The sequence below is a fragment of the Cololabis saira genome, chromosome 5 (assembly GCF_033807715.1).
Source record: "Cololabis saira isolate AMF1-May2022 chromosome 5, fColSai1.1, whole genome shotgun sequence".
Taxonomy (NCBI): domain Eukaryota; kingdom Metazoa; phylum Chordata; class Actinopteri; order Beloniformes; family Belonidae; genus Cololabis; species Cololabis saira.
Window position 1 is genome coordinate 17,256,157 of NC_084591.1, and position 22,850 is coordinate 17,279,006.

The window sequence follows — 22,850 nt, forward strand, 5'->3', positions numbered from 1 at the left end:
AAATCCGAGTGACAAGTAACTCTCAAGCTCATCACGGTAGTACTAGACGCCACAGGAATGCTACCCAGACTCCATGGCAGTTTATTACCTAATGAAAGCATTTATGACATTAAAAGTATCTGTCCAAACACAGAACCCTGTTAGACATTGAATGAATGAAGTTTATTCAGTCATTGCAACACAAAACAACAGCAAAAAAACATTGTACACAGCATTAACTTTTCATACAAAACCAAAAAAATGTGTTGAACAATAACTGAAAAGGCATAGGCTGAAGCTAAATGCTTATAAAAGCCTATCCTATAGTACCAACTTTCTATTTTTGGCTACCAACCTCCAGAAAACCAAAAAGAGAATAGAAAAGCAAAGAAACAACAAAAGGCAAAGAAACAATAGAAAAGCAAAGAAACATTAACAGATGGTCAATTGCACTTATAAGCTTCAAAAATAGCTTTACAAACCATTTTCTTAAATACGACAAAAGAATGACATGTTTTTAAATTTATGTTGGCATCATTCCAGAATTTAACTCCAACGTTACATCATGACCACCTTTGATGCTCGAGGAAGACAATCATAAAACTAAATGAATCTGTTGTTTCAGACTACAAACTACTCATTATTTTGAGGAACCGTATTGACCTTTGAGAGTACTTATTAATTTTAACCTCATAATCCATCATCGCAGATTTTCAGGATGAATTCCTGCCTTTGAGCCTGAACTTGAGCAGAAACAGGCTCCAGCTGTGACTAGGATGAAGCAGTTGTAGGTAAAGGATGGATGGACAGATGCTACATTAATGAGAAATATATAATTATACAAAAATACGTATTCTGACAAACACTTTTTAGAGCAAATACTTGTATTAACATTTGATTGTATGCGATCCGGAACATTGAACCATTAGATACGTACCAATGGGAATTTCGCTTATTTATCTACTTCCAAACCAATTTCTACACGTGTTGTCCATATATAAATACCTTTGGTGTACTTTTATAGTTCACTGGTGTTCCTTTTCCCTCACAAGGCGTGGTGTAACAATCAGGCACTCATCCATCTATGGCAGTGGTCTAAATTTGAATTTGAATGATAAAAGTGCTTTGTATGTGTCATTCCCTTGAACTCTGGTTCAAGGTCTGTGTGTGAACTCCTGTCTTAGGTTTTAGTGTTTGTAGTAATTGTCCATGTCTGCTTCCACCCAGTCAGGGCCAGAGCTGCAGACCTCCTGGTCAACCCACTAGACCCCCGCAATGCCGAGTCTATCAGAGTCAAAATCGCCGACCTGGGAAATGCCTGCTGGGTGGTAAGACACGATATCTGGAAGCTCATATTACTGGATTTAAAACTTAATTTTGAATATTACCCACACTTGTCTTTGCATTTCTAACTGCCAGTTTGCCTTGTTTTTGTGTTTCAAATATAATAAGTCTCAAATATAGCAGTAAAATCTTGAGCAAGATCATCTCAGTGAAAGAATGAGAGCAACACACAACAGTTCTCTAGAATAAATAAACGATTGTCTAACATTCATAAGCTGAAATGTCAACTTTAGATTATAAGTTAGAAGTCTACATCGTAACTTGAAGATGGTTTATACTCAGTACTCGAGTTGAGGGGGGATGAGGGGGGATGGCATCCCCCCTGAAATAAATACGGTCAAAATCATCCCCCCTTTCCATCCCTTATGTCATTTCATCAATGAATGTGGTATTACTGCTATTTCAACATTTAAAGTCATCACCAAAAAAATAATACCAGAAAAATAACTTATTTGACAATTTTCACCTGTTTCAAGTAAACTTTCACAAGTAGAAAAATCTGCCAGTGGGACAAGATTTATCTTCTTATTACAAGCAAAAAAATCTTGTTCCACTGGCAGATTTTTCTACTTATTTCAAGTGAAAATCTACTTGAAACAGGTGAAAATTGTAGTTTTTCCAGTGATGAGTCTTGTTTTAAGTGTTATGAGATTTTTTTTACTAAAATGAGACATTTTAACTAGAAATAAGACAAATATTCTTGTTAAGATTTTGAGTTTTTGCAGTGATCCATGTTACTTATCCTGCGAAGGACAGAATCATATTGATAAGTTCAGAAAACTGTTTTTTATTGTTGTGTTTTGATGTATTTGATGTAAGCCCAGTGGATATTTAAAGCTTACAGAAGGCTGCATTTAACTGCTGCTATGTCATTCCTGCAGTATTTCTGCAGGTGTTTTGGTCAGTGCTATTATTTGTAATATATTATATTATTTGTAATCAGCACAAATTATCTGTCCCCATATGAGAAAATCCACCATCCCCCCTGATTATTTTTCACAACTCGAGTACTGTTTATACTTAACAAGTTAAAAATGTCTTGCATAGTAGTAACAGCCTGATACTCCAACCAGGTAATGTTTATTTAAGAGGAGAAGTCGACCCTAACCTCAAAATGAGTCTGTTTTTAGTGACATCACAGGCCATGAGGCCACATTTATTTCTTCCACCTGTTGTAATAAATGCCCTAATTCATCTTGACTCTGTAACCTAACGGCTTTTATTGCTATGGGTGTCAAATAGAGGTCTCTTTCATCTTCTTTGAGATTCTTGAAATCGTTTTTTAGAAGAAAAAAAAATGTGTTTGTTTTTTTCCTTTCGCCAGTGGAAGCAGTTCTGCAGTGATGGTACGATACTTCTGACTTTCCTCACGGCTGTTAAAATTAAGATTTACAATTATGGTTCACGCAGTTTGCAAAGCCACATCTTGCACGCAAATAATGGTCTGAGTTTGAACCGTTTGGGAAGCATGGCTGCTGCTGGCTTCACAGGAGAGCAAGATAATAAAAAAAAAGGAGGAATGAGCACCAAATCCCAGTTTTCTTGTCAGTGTGTTATTTTCAGTGAGTTCTAGAAAAACTAATGGGCTGCTGGGCTGATCGCACCAGCAGGAGGTGTCCTCCACCAGCTAATGCTGGAGCACCAGCTGAGAATTATGCTTATAGATCATCAGGAATTATGCATAAGCATCCAAGCTCGTATTTAATATCACATCCCTCTGATCATTACCCTTGGCCAGTGTTGTCTCATATCTAACGGAAAAACAGAGATCAAACAGAGATGAAAAATTTGGCCTGTTCATGATCACCCACATATTTGTTTACTAACAGATGTAAAAAACTTGCATAAAGTTTTCCGCTTTTCCTTCCTTTTTTCTCCTCTGGTCAACAGCATAAGCACTTTACAGAGGACATCCAGACGAGACAGTACCGGTCCATTGAAGTCCTGATAGGAGCTGGGTACAGTACTCCGGCTGACATCTGGAGTACCGCCTGCATGGTGAGGAAAATATATCCATCTGTACAGTAGCTAGTACATTTCATTCAAAGGTAGTATTCTTCTTTAGTACTGTAGTGCTTTTGTTCTCTGCTAGGCATTCGAGTTGGCCACAGGAGATTACCTGTTTGAGCCTCACTCCGGAGAAGACTACTCCCGTGACGAGGGTGAGTATTTAAACCTCCTGTATTCTACAGGAAAACTGTTCAGAAATATTTTGTTCCCACGCCGTGTTTCCACTTGACTCCCTGGAAATTGTAATGATTTGCAGAACACGCCCCCTGTTGTTCAGTATGAGGAAGTACACCTCTTGAAGGGGGAGTTGACTCGATTGTAACGTTACAAATGACACTTCTCTGCTTCATTAAACAACTTAAAGAAGTGTGTTTTTCAAAATCCTGATATTATAGTCACACTGTTTAACATCATATAGGTTATCTCTAAAATCCACTGCACACGTTGTCATTTTTCAAGACACACAAGGCTGAAATCTTTCAGGAAAACGCAGGAAGTGTCACAAATTTGTCAGATTATAGAGGAATTAATGGGTTTCCATGTGTGTCACATAAGTGCACGGATGCAAGTGGAAACAAGGCTTTAAAATTTACATTTTTGCTAGAAGAAATAAATAATTTGTTGTGAAGAAAAATGTTTGGGTAAATGGTATCTTAGGAGTTTTAGATTAACTGTAAAAACTGGCCCCACAATTTTTCTCCATTTTTAATAAGGAAGTATGAACGCTTTGAATAATGAATATATAAATATACAAATATCATATGGATTAAAATAATAAGTCAATTGTACAGAATGAGAATTTGTGAGAATAATTTCAAACACAAATTCTTTTTTGGGCCCAACGACGTACTGGAACAATGGAGAAAAATTGAACCAAAAACAAAATGCTGTGTTGTTGTGTTAGTAGATTTGGTTAGGTTTAGCCACCCCTTGCCCCAAATCCTTCTATCCACTGCTATGTAAATCCTGACCTTTACTTCTGCTGCTGTGCCTCCACTCATCTTCATCCCTCCTCTCCATCGCACCGAAACTGTTTAAATGTTATAAATATCCAGAGAGCTAAGTCTGTAACAAAATATGTTATTCTTCTCTGCGTCATAGCTAAATGTAAAACGGTAATAATGACCACGTAGGCGTGCCATCAGTCTCGTTAGTGTAGAGCATGTTTGTTTGAAGGTCATCTACCATCCTCCTGCAAGCCCCGACACATTCCTGGAAAGTTCACCCTCATCACACTCTTTTAAAATCCTGTCATCTCCACTTGGGTTATTTCACTGCCTGTGAATCACAGTTGAGTCCTCTCTGCATGTTTTACACTGGCATGTCACGTATTTCAAGCATCTTCATCACCAGAGAGATGAGTTTGATTTAGCAGCGCTGAGGCCACAGTCCGTCCTTAATCACTTTACTTCATCCCTTCTTCTCATCTCTTCTGTGGAGGCACAGCTTATTAACACAGGTTTTTCTCCTTTTACTGTCTGTGACTGTCTCATTTTCTCCTTCCTCTTCCCTCTCTTTGTACCCTCCCCCTCCTTTTATCATCTGTTCCTGTTTTTCCTTTTTTTTCACATAATCCACCTTTTTCTTCCATTTAATTTCTTTTAATCTCTGCTTCATTCAATACTCCCCACTCTGGTTGTCAAATGTCTTTCTTTCTTTCTTTTCCTGCCTTTCTTTCCCTTTCCCCTTCATTTTTCCTTCCCCTTCACCTCGATCCTACATGACTCTCTCCTCCGTAGACCACATAGCTCACATCATAGAGCTGCTGGGCTGTATTCCAAGACACTTTGCGCTCTCTGGAAAATATTCCCGGGAGTTCTTCAACAGAAGAGGTAGCAACCGAAGAGCTGGTGGGACTGGGACACACATATGTCCAAGAGGGACAAAAATGGACACAAGCAGGCTGCTGAAGGTGTTTTAGTTTGGGAATAATAAAAGATTATATTGATTGAAGTGTGGAGAAAAAAAACACCCAAGTAAGAACAATCATGGAAATTCCATCCCCAAATGATTCTTCAGTCTGCGTGTCCATGCAGTGCCTCGAGGCAGCAGTGTGTGCCAGTGTCATACAGCCTGTGTGTGTGTGTTAATGTGTGTGCATGCTGTAATGCTGAACCGTGCCTGTTCCCTCTGTGATGTATGTGGTGGTGGGCAGACCACATCGCTCTGATCACGGAGCTCCTTGGGAAGGTCCCACGCAAAGTGTTCGCTGCCGGGAAGTACAGCCGAGAGTTTTTCTCCAAGAAAGGTAAACGGCTCGGAGGTTCTTGACTGGTTGGGTTCAATGCACACCTGATCCAGAGGGATTTCTGTAGCGTATGACCAATCTCAGCAGTCAGTGCCAAAACAAAACGCGTAAAAAAAAGTTTGCACACTTTTGCTCTTCAGGTCTCCATGTTAACGTTCCAATCTGGGATGAGCAGAACTCAACAAAAATAGGAGCTTTTCAAGAAACAGTCCTAGTTTAGTCACATTTCCTAAGTGTAAGTGTGTGAGGGTTCACTCCTCCCTGGTTCTGCTCCTCTATGAGCCCGGTAAGTGGATGGTCTTGTGTCTGATGCAGCTGATAACCCCTGCACACTAGGGCTGTTCGATTTTGCCCAAAAATAAAATCTCGATTTTTTTCTCTCAAAATACGATTTTCGATTACGATTACGATTATTTTGTGAATTGACAAAAGGCAAAGAAATGATTTCAAATATGCTGTTTTTTTATTGAACATTTGCCCCATTGGGCTTTAAGTGCAAACTTTGCTCATATTAAACCAAAAATGAATGAATAAAGTGCAAAACTCTGTAAAATAAGTTGAAAAGAAGTTTTAAAAAATATAATAAAATATAAAGTTTTATCTCTGAAAACAAAATCAGCAAATCAGCACTTGCAAACATACAGTAAGTTATATTTCCAATTAAATAAAACAAAACATTTTCTAATTAAACTAAACTGGGTCTTTGCATGCTAAATAATAATGCAACCCATGAAGGAGGTAGAGGTGTGTAATGTCAGTCATTACATTTGCTATTCACATTTGCAAGTTTTTTGCAAGGAACACGAGCCGGTCTACGGCATCTGGCTTGAGGGATGCCCGGTGGCATGTTACAACGCCCCCTCCTACACTAAAGAGCCTCTCCGATGGGGCACTTGTCGCAGGTATTGAGAGGTATTTCCATCAATCATTAATATGGTATCAATCATTAATATGTGTGCAGACAAGGTAAAAAAAAAAAAAAAAAAAAAAAAAAAAAGTGAAAAATCGATTTTACGAGTTTCACGTTTTAACATCGTTCTAATTACATAATCGCGATTACGATTTAAAATCGATTAATCGAACAGCCCTACTGCACACTATCACTTATTCACTTTTTAGTTTCCCTTTATCTCCTTTTCCTTCTGCTTATATATTCTTCATAATGTCCTGTAAGATCTGAATAATTCTTCCTTTGATGTCGTCTCTATCTGAGGTCTGAGTCTGTATGTGATGTCTCAATGTTCACCCTTTTATCCGCTGGTGTTCTCTTAATGGCGGCTGAATTTCTCGTTCTGTCTCTCGGGGCTCCTCCTGTCTGCCAGAAAGCCCTCAGCCATGCAGTGCTGGCAGGCGGGCGGCCTTGTCACCCGTTTCCTTTATGCACGGTGATCCTTATTGAACTCGGGGAAAAGCAGATACACCAATTAGAGACATAACCCTGTGAAACACGGTGGGATGTTTGCAAGAGCAAAGAGTTGGGGATGATGCAGCAGTATGTGATCTGCAGAGTCTCCATTAGCTCCAAAAACAGATACAAAAGCTTATGTTGCTTTTCAAGAGAGAAAGAATATGCTTTTCCACCACATTGTGCTGAGGAAACAGGTTTCCATGGCAGCAACAGTTTGAACTGGACTTTCTGTCTTGGTCGCTCACGTCATTAATCAGATCTTCTCACTGTCACTTTCTTCTCTCCCAACCGAGCGATTTTCTCTTCTCTTGAATAATGAGCACCTTCTTCTTCATGTCTTTTGCCATTACATTTTCATCTCTGTCTATTTCTGCTCATCACTGGCCTCCTGCTGCTGGGGTTTTCAGCCAGGTCTCTGCAGGTTTTCACTCCATGGTTTTAGCACTGGTTAGCACCCGTCAATAGAAAGAGGTGAAATCAGCTGCTGGTTGGCTGGACTCTGTATAATAACAGTTCACCGGGAAACCTGAAAAAATGACCAGTTTAGATACTTGAGGAGAAATATAAACTGTTTTCATGTTAATATTCCATGTTTTTTGGTTGTTTACATTAATTAGTAGAGGATAGGGTTTAAAACTTCAACAATTTTTTTTTTTCCTCCAACAACCATCCTCTTAACTCTAGATTAGAGGTAATTTGGTTTGTTTTTTACTTATGTATACTAACATACTTTTGGTGCACTTAACAGGGAAAAGGTTCATTTTATCTTGTACTGTGTTTGTTTCTTTGAACTTGATTGTAAGTACCCACGAGGCTCTAGAACAGGGGCGTCTAAAGTCAGTCCCTGAGGGCCAGTGTTCTGCAGGTTTTAGCTTCCCGGCTGTCACCAACAGAGTTGTGCAGACCTCTATGACAAGCTGGTGACGACCATTAATTAAACTCAGGTGTGTCGATGCAAGGAGACACCTAAAACCTGCAGGACACCGGCCCTCCAGGACTGACTTTGGATGCCCCTGCTCTAGAAGAACGTGAAGGGAAAATTCCTCAGGACTTCTCTTTCATGAGACCATGTGAGATGTTCTGAAGATGCCCGAGATGCTTCTCGCTGTTAATCTCAGAATCTACAGTATGCATACGTTGAAATCCCCTAAAATGTTATGACTTCACCAAGGTTGGAAATGTGCAATAGTTTGAAAAATATATACTTTTCTACCATTCACAAAATTCAAAATAAATGGATAAAGACTAGTTGATTACACCAGCCTTCTTTTAAAGTGAGCTGTATCTACTGGAAGTTGGTATGACAGTATAAATGTAGGATTAATTTAACAATAATATGGTGTGTTGCTTTGAAGGTTGTTGCCATAAGGAACTTTCTTTCTGTTTCCTTTGGTTTCGTAAAGTGTGATCTGGGGCATCGTATACATAATACAATTAAAATAGGAGTCACCTGTCTATAGCAGGTAGAGAAGTCAACCAGCTCTCACCATGACTACCACATACAGCCTGTTATCACCATGACTACCACATACAGCATGTTATCACCATGACTACCACCAGAGGTGTCAAGTAACGAAGTACAAATACTTCGTTACCTTACTAAAATAGAAATTTTGGTTATCTATACTTCACTGGAGTAATTCTTTTTCAGACGACATTTTACTTTTACTCCTTACATTTTCACGCAATTATCTGTACTTTTTACTCCTTACATTTTAAAAACAGCCTCGTTACTCTATTTCATTTCGGCCTTTAAAAAAAAATTATCCAGTTAAATTGCTCCATCCGGATAGAGTGAATTTGGTTGTGGTTGTTTCAGATGTTCTTGTCCAGTTTTGTTCTTACATCAGATTCCTGCAACTAAACTTGGATGTACATTCCAATAAAGGTTAGGATAAATGATAACATGCCTCTGAAGTTTGACTTTTTGCACCATTACAATACTTATAGGCAACTAGTCATCATATCTCCTGCTCTCTGAAACACATGTTAATGCTCAATAGTACACATATATGGTTCTTTAATATATTTGCATTATACTAAGACGCATTCATTTTCAATGGCTTTTGTCCTTAATGGCTTTTTTCCCCCTTACATTACTTTTACTTTTATACTTTAAGTAGTTTTGAAACCAGTACTTTTATACTTTTACTTGAGTAAAAAATTTGAGTTGATACTTCAACTTCTACAGGAGTATTTTTAAACTCTAGTATCTATACTTCTACCTGAGTAATGAATGTGAATAATTTTGACACCTCTGACTACCACATACAGCCTGTTATCACCATGACTACCACATACAGCCTGTTATCACCATGACTACCACATACAGCCTGTTATCACCATGACTACCACATACAGCCTGTTATCACCATGACTACCACATACAGCCTGATGGAAATCGATTGGTTGTAATACGTTCTGCATTGATGAAAATGACTGTGAATGGGAGCGGTATTGATCCATTTTATGAGAAAATTATTATAAACCAAGTTATTGGTTTATGGTTGCCCAGGCCAACCACAGCTAGCAGTACGGTACACTTAAGTGGAGCTCCCGTGTGACATAAACATTAATACAAGATTGTTAAGAATTTCTTAAATGTCAGATTCTTAAAAAAAAAAAAAAAAAAGAGCACAACATAAACTGGATGTCCTCCATTGACCTTTCATAAATGAGTTTTGTTCATCCGGTGATTTTCATGACTGGAGACTGTTACACGGCAGGTGTGATGTCCCACTGTCACGTAACAGAGGAAGCTGCGGCCGTGAACACACCCGGCTGTGGAAATGTGAGGCTCACCAGGACTTGCTGCTCCAAACCGTACTGAACCGACCCAAACTGAGCCGTACTGCGCAAATTTAGTTGCTTCAAGGTTATTTTTGTCAGAATCAAAGAAAAACAGTGTTCTAGTCTAACCCAGGACATGGTTTGGGTACAAATATCATTATTATTAATAATAATAATGATAATGGCAGTAACAGAAAAGAGATGCTGCTGCTGTTGCCATGTAAATTAGGCCTTTAACAGATTTAAAGCACATATCTAATTTTGAACTCATTTAACAAGATTAATGGAAGATGTCAGTATCCTTTTATATGTACATTAGCTACTTTTGATAATAAATGAATATGTTCAGAGTTAATATATGCATATTTAACATTTTTTGGAAAAAAGAGGTATTGATTTTTCTATTTTGTTTTAATGTTGCTGCTGATTTGTCAGGAATTTACAGCTTTGGGAAGCATGAGTGGAATTTTACCCAAATCTAATGTACCTGTAAGTCTTGTAAGAGACAAAAACCTCAGACTGGTTAAACTTCACACCCCACGTGACCGTGTGCTACTACAGTTGAAGGATAAGGCTGGTGATTTTCTGATTTTCTCGTGATCAACGAATCCATTAAAACCCATCAAAGCCCACTAGACATCAGTCTTGTCCTCCATTACCTTCAGTAGGGGTGGGTATTGGGAAGGACCTCACGATACGATACGCATCACGATACTTGAGCCACGATACGATACACATTGCGATATCCCGATTATGCGATATCCCGCATATTCTACATAGTTCACCGAAAAATGTAAAAATGCATTACACATCTTAAAATCCAAGTTGTATATATGTACATCAGATGATAGTGATGGATCTTAAAATCCGAGTTGCACATTCATCAGATTATAGTGACAATTCATGGGACAAACTGAGTCAAAACAATGTTTTATTATAACTATACAAGCTAAAGTTACAACATATTTGTATATGTTTTTCATATTATTTACATCATATGAAATTTACATTAAATTTAGTATGAGGTTGCTTTAATTATGTGGCAAATGATAATAAACACAAGAAAGATGGGTACTAAAACCAAGGACAGGCACAGTGATCAGTCGGTATAGATATAAATCCATAAATAAATAAACCTCTGTCCATTATTTTTCATTTTTTAAGGACAGGCAATTGTGTTATATAAAAAATAAATTATAAAATGAAATAAAACGTGAAATAAAACCTGAGCTCAGTGCAGGGCCCTCCCAGGGTTGGTAGAGAGTGGCAATGCCCAGGACTGTCACTTAGGTAGGAGCACTGGGTGATATAATGGGAAAAAAATCGGGGATAAAAAATATATTTAAAAAAAAAATATATATATATATAAAAAAAAAAAAAAAATCGATATTCAAATTTTGAATATCGATATTGAATCGGCTGGAAAAGTATCGCAATATATTGCCATATCGATATTTTTGCCCACCCCTAACCTTCAGGTTTTCCATTTCATTTGTTTTTCAAGGATAATTAAAAAAAACCTTGTCATTGTTTTGGTCTTCCTGGGATTTGTTGAAAACGCCTGGTAAAAAGGAAATGCCATCAGTCTTATTCTTCACGTTTGGTGATTTGCTCAGATCAGGCCTTTTGATGCTCGCTGCTCTCCGCTGACTCTGCTCCATTTGACCCACTGCAGGTGAGCTGCGGCACATCACCAAGCTGAAGCCGTGGTCGCTGTTCGACGTGTTGGTGGAAAAGTACGGCTGGGCACACGAAGATGCGGGACACTTCACTCACTTCCTTCTGCCCATGCTGGAGATGGTTCCAGAGAAGAGGGCCTCAGCCAGCGAATGCCTAAACCACCCCTGGCTCACCTCGTAGCCACAAACTCTGATCAATCACCCTCCTCCTCCTCCTCCTCCTCTTGCCCCCCTCTCCCCTCCCCAACTGTCTGTCCAGCATCGCCCTCTGGTGGTGGCCTGCAGAAACCACAATGTGGAGAGAAGCTGAAGATCAACAGATGAAAAAAGACTTCCTTCCTGCTCTGTCCCACACCTCCATTACACGCTCACCTGAGTAGGCTTCATTTCTACACGTCTGTTCCCCCAAGAGGAATGTAAAGACGAGTTGGTGGAGATATGGTACAGCGGTTGTATCTTCCTCGACGTTTTTCAGAAAGAGTCAGATGATGACGTTGCCCGCTTTATTAAAGAGACGAGTCAGGGTAAAACACAGTGAAAGGCATGTGCTATTTTTTTTTTGTCTCTTCTGCTGTCAAAAAGTCAGCCATTTTCTTGCCTATGTCTGCCTCTCTCTTGTTTTTAGTCTTAACTGGTTTGGATTCGGGCTGCTGATCTTCTCAGCGTTGTGACTGCAAAGTCAACAAACAGCCTTCTTGCACTGCTGACGGCCCCAAGCTTCTAGGACCACTACTTCGTCTGGGCCTCAACACAACGGGAGTATGTGTGATGATATGTGTGAGAATTGAGCGTATGTGCCTGTGCTCTAGATCTGCCTATGTCGGCCCTCCTCCTCCTCCTCTCTCTCCAGCCTACTTCCCTTCTCTAATCCCGGAAGAAGTACCCACATTACACTTAAAAGTTTACACCCTTACTTCTTCCGAGAACCCGAACCCAAAAAGCTCACATCACACCCTATATTGCTCTCTTCTGTGCTTTATGGTCCCTACTGAGGGAGGGACAGACTGACAGTTCTTATTTTAACAGACAGAACAAGCGTGGAATGGCCAAGTAACACAAATTTAGTTTTTAAAGTCAAGGAGCACTGCTTGGTCTTAAAGACTTTGTTTTAAAATGCATAGAGAGACTAATGGATCGGCATGAAGGATTACCAGAAACAAACAATGGATTATTTGTTTTGTTTGTGCATTAGGTTCCATCACATCTCTCAGACATTCTGAATTTATGTCATTGCATCATTTGAGCATCACCATTTTACAGTTCCACGGTCATCTTTTTGACAATTCTCCATCCAGATCCGCTATCCTCATTTCCTAAAACAATTCTGTTCATTCCTTTTGTGGCACATTTACCTGATGTGATTAGTAATACTCATCCATATTTTCCCTCTAGAGGAACCCATATATCCCTGAGCTTCTCATGAACGGTCACATGGAGGTTGCACTTGTCTTTGTAAATGTCCTTCAGGGATTTGAAACATTTGTATATAGAACTGAGATCTGGCAACGCAAACAAGTGGCTGTGGACAAGAGAGTTCAACAAGCAAGCATCATTCCAAATAAAAACAAAAAATTTAAAAAAGAAAGAAAAAAAAAAGAGTGGCGTTGGTAGGACTTGACTTTTTCTTCCGTAAGTTGGACCGTAGAGGAACACGCAGACTGAACGGCTCCACCTGGTGGCTGTTCGGGGGTACTGCACCACCATACTCACTGTTGCTCTCAGTGCCAACGCTCCAAGATGTTCCTCTATATCTCTCTATTTTATCTGTTTCTCTGTCTCACACACACACACACACACACACACACACACACACAGACACACACACACACACACACACACACACACACACACACAAAACTCAAATCATCACAATTAGTCCAGTTGCCTATTTTTCGCAATAAATAAAAAAGATGAGTATAAGTAAATGGTGAGATATTTTTAAAAACTATTTAATTAATTAAAAATATAGGGAAAAAAAAAAAGAATTTTTCTCTGGTTGTTGTGACCGTGACAGAAAATTGTCTTATACTGAGGTGATTGTGTTTATCTATTAAAGATGTTTTTATTTCTTTTGCCATTAATATTATTATTATTATTATTACTAGATTTTTTTTTTTAAACACAATTTTCACCTCTCCCCTCCCTGCTTACTTGAACAGCGCTGCTCTGTATCGGGATGGAAAAGAAAAAAAACAAAACAATTTGCAATAAAGGGTATATGACTTTTTTTTCTTTTTTTTCACCTGAATCTTCTGATCTCTTTTGTTCGGTCATGCTGACAGTTCTTCCTGATGACATTGACAGAATTGCGTTTTGTCTGTGTTTTTCATTGACAGATTTAATAAAATTGTAAATTAATGGATTCTTTGCCCTTGATGAAGTGAATTTTCTGCTTGGAGCTCATCTTGAAAAAGGTTACATATCTTAAACTCAGAAGTAAACGGAGAGACGGTCAGTTGGCATGGATTCCTTTTTATTAATATGAATAATTAAGTGTTCCCACTAATTTAACGGAGTCAAAATACTAGTAAAGGCTTTACATTGCAAGTAAAGGCATCAATTTGTCAATGTAATATATAACAAACAGCAAATGACAAGTCACACAAAAACAAGGTCCTTTAGACATTATAACCTAAGATGAAAAAACAAAATAAGACATCCTGAGGTTTATATGAGTCCCTAAAAAATAAAAATATTCTTTCATATTTCATTAAGTGAGTCCAACCATATTTTTAAAGCTAAGTTACTACAGACATTCTGACTCCTTTGTCTGTGCTTATTTTATCAAGTGCTTATTTTATAACACATATAATCTTAATTCATTAAAACACAGCCAAACATGTGCATTAGAGTTTATTCAGAGGTCAAAAATGTTTGCACTCCAGCCAGACAGAAGACAAAAAAGGAATGAAAGTGGATGTGTCCACTAATATAAAAACACAATGAGGTATATGTGGCATCAATGCTGCTGAAATGTGGAGAAGAGAAAGAGACCATCTGATGATCCACGATGCAGAATGTCAGTGTGACCCCGTCTGGCATTAGGAGGACTTGGATGTTGACGGGACAATGGACACGTCTCTGTCCTGGGTGTGTCAGAGCAACGATGCACAGTTCCTAAGCAGCATGGGTTTCGCTAAATCCAGGATGTCCAAGTTAGGATCAAGAGACCTGCCCAGGCCCTCCAGCACCATGATGGCAAACACGATGGAGGCGAAGTTACTCTCCAGCTTTACCTAAAAAAAACAAGAGCAACCAATGAGCAACAACATCAGTGAGCAGGGATCTGACTCACTGATCAGTCTGGCAATAGTTTTGGCTTCTTTTAGAAATCATTTTAAGGATTTATTTACATATTTTCAAACCCACAACATTAGAAATGTAGATATTAAAATATGTTCTTCTCTCAAAGGTAATTGTATCTACACTGGCCACAGGACCTATCTTGCTGTAGATATATTTGACAAAAATCTGAAACATTATGATGAATGACCTACTCCAATACAAACGCCCACTGTGTCATTGATGATTAGTCTGATTCATGATTTAAATTTGATTCATTACATGCTCATTTATTGTCTTATAGCATGTAGTGAAATGAAGCCCTGAATCAGCCATACTGCTGACCCAACGCACTTACTGGCTATCCAAAGAAATATCTAACCACAGATTCCCTGTTTTGTTTTCTATTGATGATTAAAATGCAGTTAACTGCTAAAAAAAAAAGAAAAGTTCATAACACTTGTGATCACACGATAGCTGATTGTGTGTGAGATTACAAAAACATTTTACCTTGTGCTTGATGAGTAGACCAAAGACTCGGGAGAGCAAGTCAGACACTTGTATCTAAAAACAACAAACAGAAGCCACAGGTGGCAATGAATAAGCGCAGATGTGGATTAATGGTTAAAAAAAAACAACTTAAAACATCTGTGATGGACATGATTTACTTTAACATTCCCCCACCCAAATGTTTTATAGCTTTTCAAAGCACTGTGCATCATTAAGACAAGTATGAGGACACAACATTATTTACTTTATACTTTTTTACTCTTTGAGGGGAAATAATGATCAGAATAGCAATTAGCAAGCAAGATTATAAGAGGAAGTAATGTTTATGTGATTAAAACTGAACAAATATGATCTATCCCTCCCCATCTAATTTTCACTACTATTGTTGTCGGAACCTGCTTCACAACCATAATCCTGAAGAGCTGGATCACAAACAATCAGACATGAAAACAAACTGACCTTCCCCAGAGAGAGTGTGTTGCTGACGGCATGGTCCACCAGCTCGGCCATCTCCTTCTTAAACTGCGGCACATCTTGGCATTCGTTCGCTCTGGCGTGATGCAGAATTAACTCTGCCACTCGTTCACCCTGTGAAATGAATAAAAGAAAGCGGCTTAGAGGTTCTCCCTCACAAATTTCATCTATCCGAGAAGAGTTTCAAGGCTTCAACTCTGATTTGATCCGCTGTAAATAAATAATTAAATAAATATCAGCTGAAGAACACAGCTTAAATCTTGTAAAATGAGAACATATTAGAACATCCATAACAGTTTATCCTAATAGTCATCTCTTGAAACAAATGAAGCTCCTTTAAACTGATCTCACCTGACGCAGCACCACGGCTGTGAAGACGGCCTTGAAGTTGGCGAGGTCGTGCTCGCTGAGATGGGCCACGATGCCAGCGTCCAGCAGCACCAGCTGGAGAGGACACGGGTCCGGCCTGACACTGATCACCACCGTGTCCCACAAGTCAGTGAGGGTGGTCTTCCCCTGAAGCTCCCCTGAAACACTAGCACCATCGGGGGAACCAGCGAGAGGTGCTCGACATTGGACAAGAATGTTGCCAGGATGGAGATCCCCATGGACAAAGTTATCCACAAAGACCTAGAATACAAATAGTTATGGAGATAAAAGTTATGAAGCAGGAAGGAAATACCGGTAATTGTAAAGTGGGATAACAATCTTAATTTTCTTTCACAAATACTACAATTTAACATTGGGAAAAAAAAATCATAAAGTTGTTAAAAATTCAGTGAATGCTTCAGATCAACCGCCTTACCATTTTTAGCAAGGTGTCAACTCCCATTCTGGCTATTCTCTGCTTCACCTCCTTAGGAATCTCAGAGCTCAGGTATTTGGAGATGGGCTCACTTGCCTGGAGAGAAAAATTATATAAATTTAGCCTGAAATAATCGAAAAGTGCTTCACAATTCAGTAATACTTCAACAGAGTGATGTCTCCACTTTCTGGGGGGGGTCAGCCTCTGCTGAGGCGGGTTGGGCGGGCACCCCAAACCCACCCCAAGGGTTGCAGGGATGCTTCCGTTGTGGGGTGGAGAGGTATTTTATTCATATAGATTTATGTACAAGGGGTTCTATATGTTCAGAATGTGTGTGTATGCACGGGTTTATATGTAAACATCTTCATATGTAGATGCATAGATTCATACTAGTGCTAACGTTGTTATGCTCTCTATACATTGGTTTTGACATGTCTGGAATGAATCAATAAATGAATTGAAAGTGTACTCACTTCAAAGGTTTCCACTAAGATGTTCCTGGTGACAAACGGTCGTAATGGAGTTGGGAACTTGACATGGTCAACATTGCGGAAATTTTCTTGAAAACGTTCAATGTTCTTGGCCTCAAAACGGAGATCAATCTGAAATAGATTGTCAGTTAGCTATGTAATCAATAGAGATTTCCAGCTCCCTTCCCATGGGCCTATGTTTATGTACACTGGAACTGTATTGCATGTATTCTGATTGTTAGAACTTTTATTATCAAACTTTTCTTGTTTCATTCCTCAAATTTTCACAGACACAAAATACATAATGTTACTTTATTAACCAGATTTATTAACCAGATTCAACCAGAACTGAATGTAATGTAAGTTCATTTTTAAGAACTGTATATAAAATATTTTTTCCATGATATATATTCAAGACAAACCTGGTAACTTATTTACTCATTCCTGAGCTCAATTTAACTAGGCAAGGCAAGGGAAGTTTATTTGTATAGCACAATTCAACACAAGGTAATTCAAAGTGCTTTACATCAACATTTAAAGCAGCAAATTAAACAGTAAATAACAAATAAAATGATAAGAAAAGAGGTAAAATAATAAAAAGCACAAGTTAAAAAGTAAGCGCAGTAGAGTACAGCAGGTAAGTATTTAATTTAAGAGTACGCTAAATGTAATTAAACCAATAAAATATGTAAAAAATTAAATCAATTTTAAAAAGCAGGAGTTATATACGAGTATGAATGTTCAGGAAGTACCTGCTTGGTCATAAGCGTCTCAAACTCCTGGACGACTTCATATAAACTGAGCCATTTAAGCCCAGGCAGGCAGTGTAGAAGCCAGCTGCCTGCTTTCATGATAAGCAAATCCATCTCCACCTGCCTCCTCACACCTGGATGGACCACCTTAACAACAGAAAACAGACAATTACAACATGCCTGTTCGTGATGAGTGAAACAAGATGCAAATAGCAAGAGACTTACCTTGATCGCCACAGGTATCTGGTGCTCCTCCTGGTGCTGCCCCTCTGGGTGACCTCTTTCCTCAAAGCCATCCTCCTCCCGCCTGCCCCTCCAAAGCCGCCGCAGAGTCCCCGCCACCCCTCCCAGACCAGGGATCTCCCAGGCTTCCAGCAAGTCTTCTTTCTCCATCTCCTCAATCAAGGACTGGAAGGCCGGGTCCTTCACCTTGTCCACCCTGGCCCAGCCTCGGTACACCTGGGCGACGCAGCCCGACCCCACGGGCTCTTTGCTCTCAAACACAAGTGCCCTCCTCCAGCTGTCTCCAAAGGCCCTCTGGAGACACTGCTTGGTGTGAGCCCAGGAGTGAGGGCGAACCTTGACGTGGAGCCTGGAGAAGCGTTCACAGAACTCCTGGGAGAAGATGTCCCGCCTGGTGCTGCCCCATTGCCCCAGCTTGATGAAGGTGGGACCAGAGCTCTCGGTCACCCACAGCAGGGCGTCCAGCCAGCAGGACGCACAGCGGCTGGACACCAGGGCCAGAGGGCAGAGGAAGAGAAGGGGACTGAACTTCAGGAGCAGAACCAAAGCACGCAGGCTGAGGCGGAGGAGGAATATCACTTTGTGGACCTGGACTCTGGCTAGAGACTTTCTGCCAGAAAGCCTGGGTGGTAGTTGTGCTTCCTGGCACCTGGCACCTGAAGCACTGGCCGCTCCCCAGCACAGCAGCGTGACTTTGGGTATGTGGGTTATAAACTGACCCCTTTTAACGAAACGTGTCACGTAACTCGGTTTAAACCCTGATCTGGTGAAAGAGCCTGCTTTGTGCAGAGAGACCCTGAGGTTGAGGAGGAGTCTGGCTCCAAACATCCTCGTGGTTGCCATGGTAACGCTCAGCTCAGTCCCAAGAGGTCAAACTACTAGTCCAACCAAACCTTATTTAAAAGAATGAAACCAGACTTGGACTTGTATGTTTCCTCCATGGAAACATCTGACGGTTTAACTATTTTTTTTTTTTTTTTTAACACCTTAAAGAAAAGATACAGCTTTGGCTAGCGATACTGTACATTCAAATAAAAACACTCATATTAGTCCAATTTTAAACCATATCCTGTCAACGAACGGCCACTGAATTCCCTCCTGTCTGAGCACGGAGAAAAAAGAAATGTCATGGTTCAGCTGGTGTTACTGTACCAGTTAAAAAAATGCAATGTATTTCCATTTATGAAACAACTGTCCACGATGTAAATACGGTGACACGTGGCTTCCGGTTCCAACGACCAGCCGGTTAGGTCACGTGGTTTCCTCTTAAAGGGCCAGTAGACCGCTTGAACGTATCTAAATACCAGGCCCCCAGTCTCGCGCTCAGCAGGCACGCCGATTTTTTCCAGTGGCCAGCCGCGGTACTGCAACAAAAAATCCCATGGGGCCCAGAAAGCTTTTTTCCCATAGACCGCAATAGTAAAAGAGAAGCCTCTAAAACTGTTCACAGGACACCTCCAGCTGTAATCACCACCAATTACTAATCTTTGTAAAAAGAAAAGTCAAAGAAAAGTCTCTTTCTGGGCGTGACGTCACGGCTGTGCCGTGCACTCGCAAAGCGCGGTCGTGTGTGTCTCGGGAACGAGGATGGCTGAAACTAAGCCGTTCGGCGGAATAATCACTCAGAAACACATTGCATTGCCAATTTGCACCAAACAGAAATGTTTAATAGCAAGAATAATAATGGTTTGTCATTCTTGTACTTAAACATTTCCGTTGTAGCCAACGGTGTATGGTTTGTGAAAATAAGATATCAGGCAGGAATAACACAAGTCTAAGACCCTGTCCACACGTAGCCGGGTATTTTTAAAAACGAATATTTCCCCCCCTCCGTTTATAAAAACATTTGCATCCACACATAACCGAAGATCTGCGTTTTCGACCACATTCATAAGCATTCTAATGATCCTGTAGATCATCTGCGGCTCCGCGGAGGCGCAGGTGTGGGTGTTTCCACTGAGATCCTCCTGCACACACACACCTAACGCACTTCAAATATGTATTCTTCTGTTGCTCTTTCATTTGGAGGCAGCGCCCTGCACGGGACTAAATGAGGGTCAATATTAACAAAATGAGCTTGTGGCGTGAGATCCCCACCTCACAATAAAACTGACCTCCATCAGGTTTGAGCAAACGTGCAGGGAGAGAGATGTGTCGTAGTTGTTGCGACGGTGCCGTGGAGTTTTAGATGTCATGTGTTTAACATCATCTTAACCCTTAATCCTCAGCTTATTTTATGACAGTGCTCCCGGGGAAGCTGCACCTCCGCAGCTCCGCGGGCACTGCGAAGCCGGGCAGTGCCCGCAGGGCAGTGGGCAGTGGGCAGTCCGCGGCTCCGCGGCTCCTACGCCGTAGGGTGCGCGGAGCCGCGGAGCCTACGGCGTAGCCTCTGTGTAACGCAGTAAATTAACCACATTTAAACATAATATTTGACATATTTAAACATAATACTTGACAAAACTTGTAATACAAAAAATATTTGTCTTAATGTAAGTAATAAACTTGGGAAGTTTCATGGTGATACCTGCTATTTACATTTTTACCCTATTTTAGCCTATTAACCTGGGGTGTCTCATCTTAAATAAAAATGACTCGTTTTATCTTTAATTAAAAAAAACACACAAATGAACCATGTAGTCTATAACCATGACTTTGAGAACAGCATCGGTTGATTTGCCCTATAAATCCCTAATTTCATTGTGTACATCTATCATTACCGGTCTGAAGGACTCATGAGCGCGCAGCGCTTGTCCAGAGCGCGCAGCGCTCGTTCACATTGCCCCGGGGCATGATGGGAGGCCCCAGAGCATCATGGGAGGTGACTCAACTGCGCATGCTCTATGGGCCCGTGTACCAGGAAGTAAACCAGGAAGTCAGAAATTTTTTCGGCGGATGCGCTGGGTGAGCAAACTCCATTGAAATGAATGGGCGGCCATTTTCGATCCGGTATCCAGTTATATAATACATCCATGCTAAATACATAAATTGTGTTGTATTAATGTAGTATTTTCCTTTAATTAACTGTATTTGTCAGTGCTTAACTGTGTACAAGAATATTTTTTGAAAATAACACAAAAATGAACTGAGACATGGGTCAACATCCATCTGATGAATACACTCCAACAATGTGAGTGTGGACTGATGCAAATGCAGAACTAAGAAGAAGTTAATTAACTGGCCATTGGCTCCAAAAGCCAGTCAATTTTTATTGACTCTCATGTTAAAATGTCCAACTAGAGCAGAAATAAACATATTTACAGCAACAAACAGTGTCCATAGCTAGATTATATTTCATGGCATCTGAACAGGCTGGTGAATTTTGCTCCTACCACATCAGGTAAATTATATAATGCAATAGATTTATGTATTACTAAAAAATGATGTATTTCCTTTGAAAATTCAGGGTTGAATGCTGAGGTGCTTAATGAAAGGTGAAATTTGCTGAAGAAACAGCTGAAATAATGATACTGTTTGGGATAGTTCTGGTTCTGTCTGAGGTGATTCTGCTTGTGTTTGAGGTGGTTTTGATACTGTTTGGGGTGGTTCTGGTTCTGTCTAAGATGGTTCTGGTTCTGTCTAAGATGGTTCTGGTTTTGTTTGGCCTGGTCTTCATTCTGTCTCGGGTTTCTTTGTCATCCCTCACTGAAGTAGTGAGCTTTCAAAGACAACAATGTTTTTCTAGGATGTCTGAAGCTCCACAATTTACAGTAAATCCATTATAAATGCTTAGTTTATCATAAAACTTAAAGTGTAATATTTCAAAAACTATATAACATTCAAAAAGGCTGAATCTTTTGGTAAGAGTTCAAAGTCTATGCTGAAGTATTAAGGCCTGAAAAAGGTGGAAGTCTTTCAAGAGTTTAACTATATTCCAATGGACCTTGGAAATCCTGGAATATTTTAAAAGGTTTGAGGATTTGAAGGACCAAAAGTCATAGCAACCTGAATGAGCTGAACATTTTGATATCTGAATGGTTCTAATAGGGGTTACAGACTATATATAACTTCATCTACTGCTTTTTAAACTCTATACTCATACTACACTGTAACAGTAACAACAAATAAGATAAAATGCTAATTTTCTGAAGTTACCAGTTTGTAACAACTTCATTTGGTCCACAGATGGAGACACATCCCACTCTATTCCACGTACATATTTGGTTTGGTTTTCCACTTCTTCTTTATCTCACAACAAGGGAAGCAATTAAGGAAAGGAAGAGAAGAAGGATGCAACTGTGAACACAATTTGATTGAGACACTTGTTTTTATTTTAATTGCAGATATTTTGACTGAGCTTGAGAAAGGGTTAACAATAACTACATGGTTTTTAGCCTGGATAGACATGTAGGGTATTGATATTGTTATTTTTAGTAATAATGAAAGCAACATATATTATTATTCTAAATATATTATATAAGTTTTTATTTTCAAATACAATATTCTTCAGAAATACTTGCTTACAATCATCCATTGATCCATTACCTATGCCAGCTTGATCACATTCAGGGTTACGTGGGTCTGCTGGAGCCCGTCTCCAGCCGTCTTTGGATGAAGGAGAGTGGTGGGCACAAAAACCCTTGTTGCCATTTATCAACAATATATTTACAAAGCATATTTAAGTTGCAGTTATGTAATGGATGTGGTATTAAATTGCGGGCTACCAGCGTTAATTTGAGGACTTCCTCATAAAAGGTTAGAAGTTCCAAATCTAATATTGTCTGAAATGTTACTGGATATTTAACTCAAAACTCCTTTCATGGACAAGTGTGGTCTATTTTTTTCACTTTTTTTTTTCAACAATTTTAAAAGTTGCATTTGGAAGCGTTTGCCGTGGACCCACAACCCGCAATTTCAAG

The 22,850-nt window shown here is 39.7% G+C and overlaps 2 protein-coding genes across 9 annotated transcripts in view; one reads left to right on the forward strand and one right to left on the reverse strand.

Annotated features, from left to right (window-relative positions):
- srpk2 (SRSF protein kinase 2) overlaps window positions 1–13,315 on the forward strand; it is a 101,837-nt gene extending 88,522 nt beyond the window's left edge. For 4 of the 8 annotated variants that reach the window (XM_061721096.1, XM_061721097.1, XM_061721098.1 and 1 more), the window contains 6 exons: window positions 1,207–1,307; window positions 3,214–3,321; window positions 3,416–3,485; window positions 5,073–5,165; window positions 5,489–5,581; window positions 11,455–13,315. In XM_061721096.1, coding sequence (XP_061577080.1) covers window positions 1,207–1,307; window positions 3,214–3,321; window positions 3,416–3,485; window positions 5,073–5,165; window positions 5,489–5,581; window positions 11,455–11,639 — 650 coding nt within the window. In that variant the 3' untranslated portion in view covers window positions 11,640–13,315. The remainder of the gene's footprint in view (window positions 1–1,206; window positions 1,308–3,213; window positions 3,322–3,415; window positions 3,486–5,072; window positions 5,166–5,488; window positions 5,582–11,454) is intronic. The other 4 variants (XM_061721102.1, XM_061721104.1, XM_061721101.1 and 1 more) reach the window with 2 other exon arrangements.
- Window positions 13,316–14,245: 930 nt separating this feature from the next.
- On the reverse strand, window positions 14,246–19,206 carry adck2 (aarF domain containing kinase 2). The gene is made up of 8 exons (XM_061722495.1): window positions 17,977–19,206; window positions 17,752–17,898; window positions 17,003–17,131; window positions 16,530–16,625; window positions 16,076–16,354; window positions 15,710–15,838; window positions 15,251–15,304; window positions 14,246–14,694 (listed from the first exon to the last, which is right to left on the reverse strand). The coding sequence occupies exons 1-8, from the start codon at window positions 18,835–18,837 to the stop codon at window positions 14,554–14,556; spliced, it is 1,836 nt and encodes a 611-aa protein (XP_061578479.1). The 5' UTR covers window positions 18,838–19,206; the 3' UTR covers window positions 14,246–14,553.
- Window positions 19,207–22,850: the final 3,644 nt, after the last annotated feature.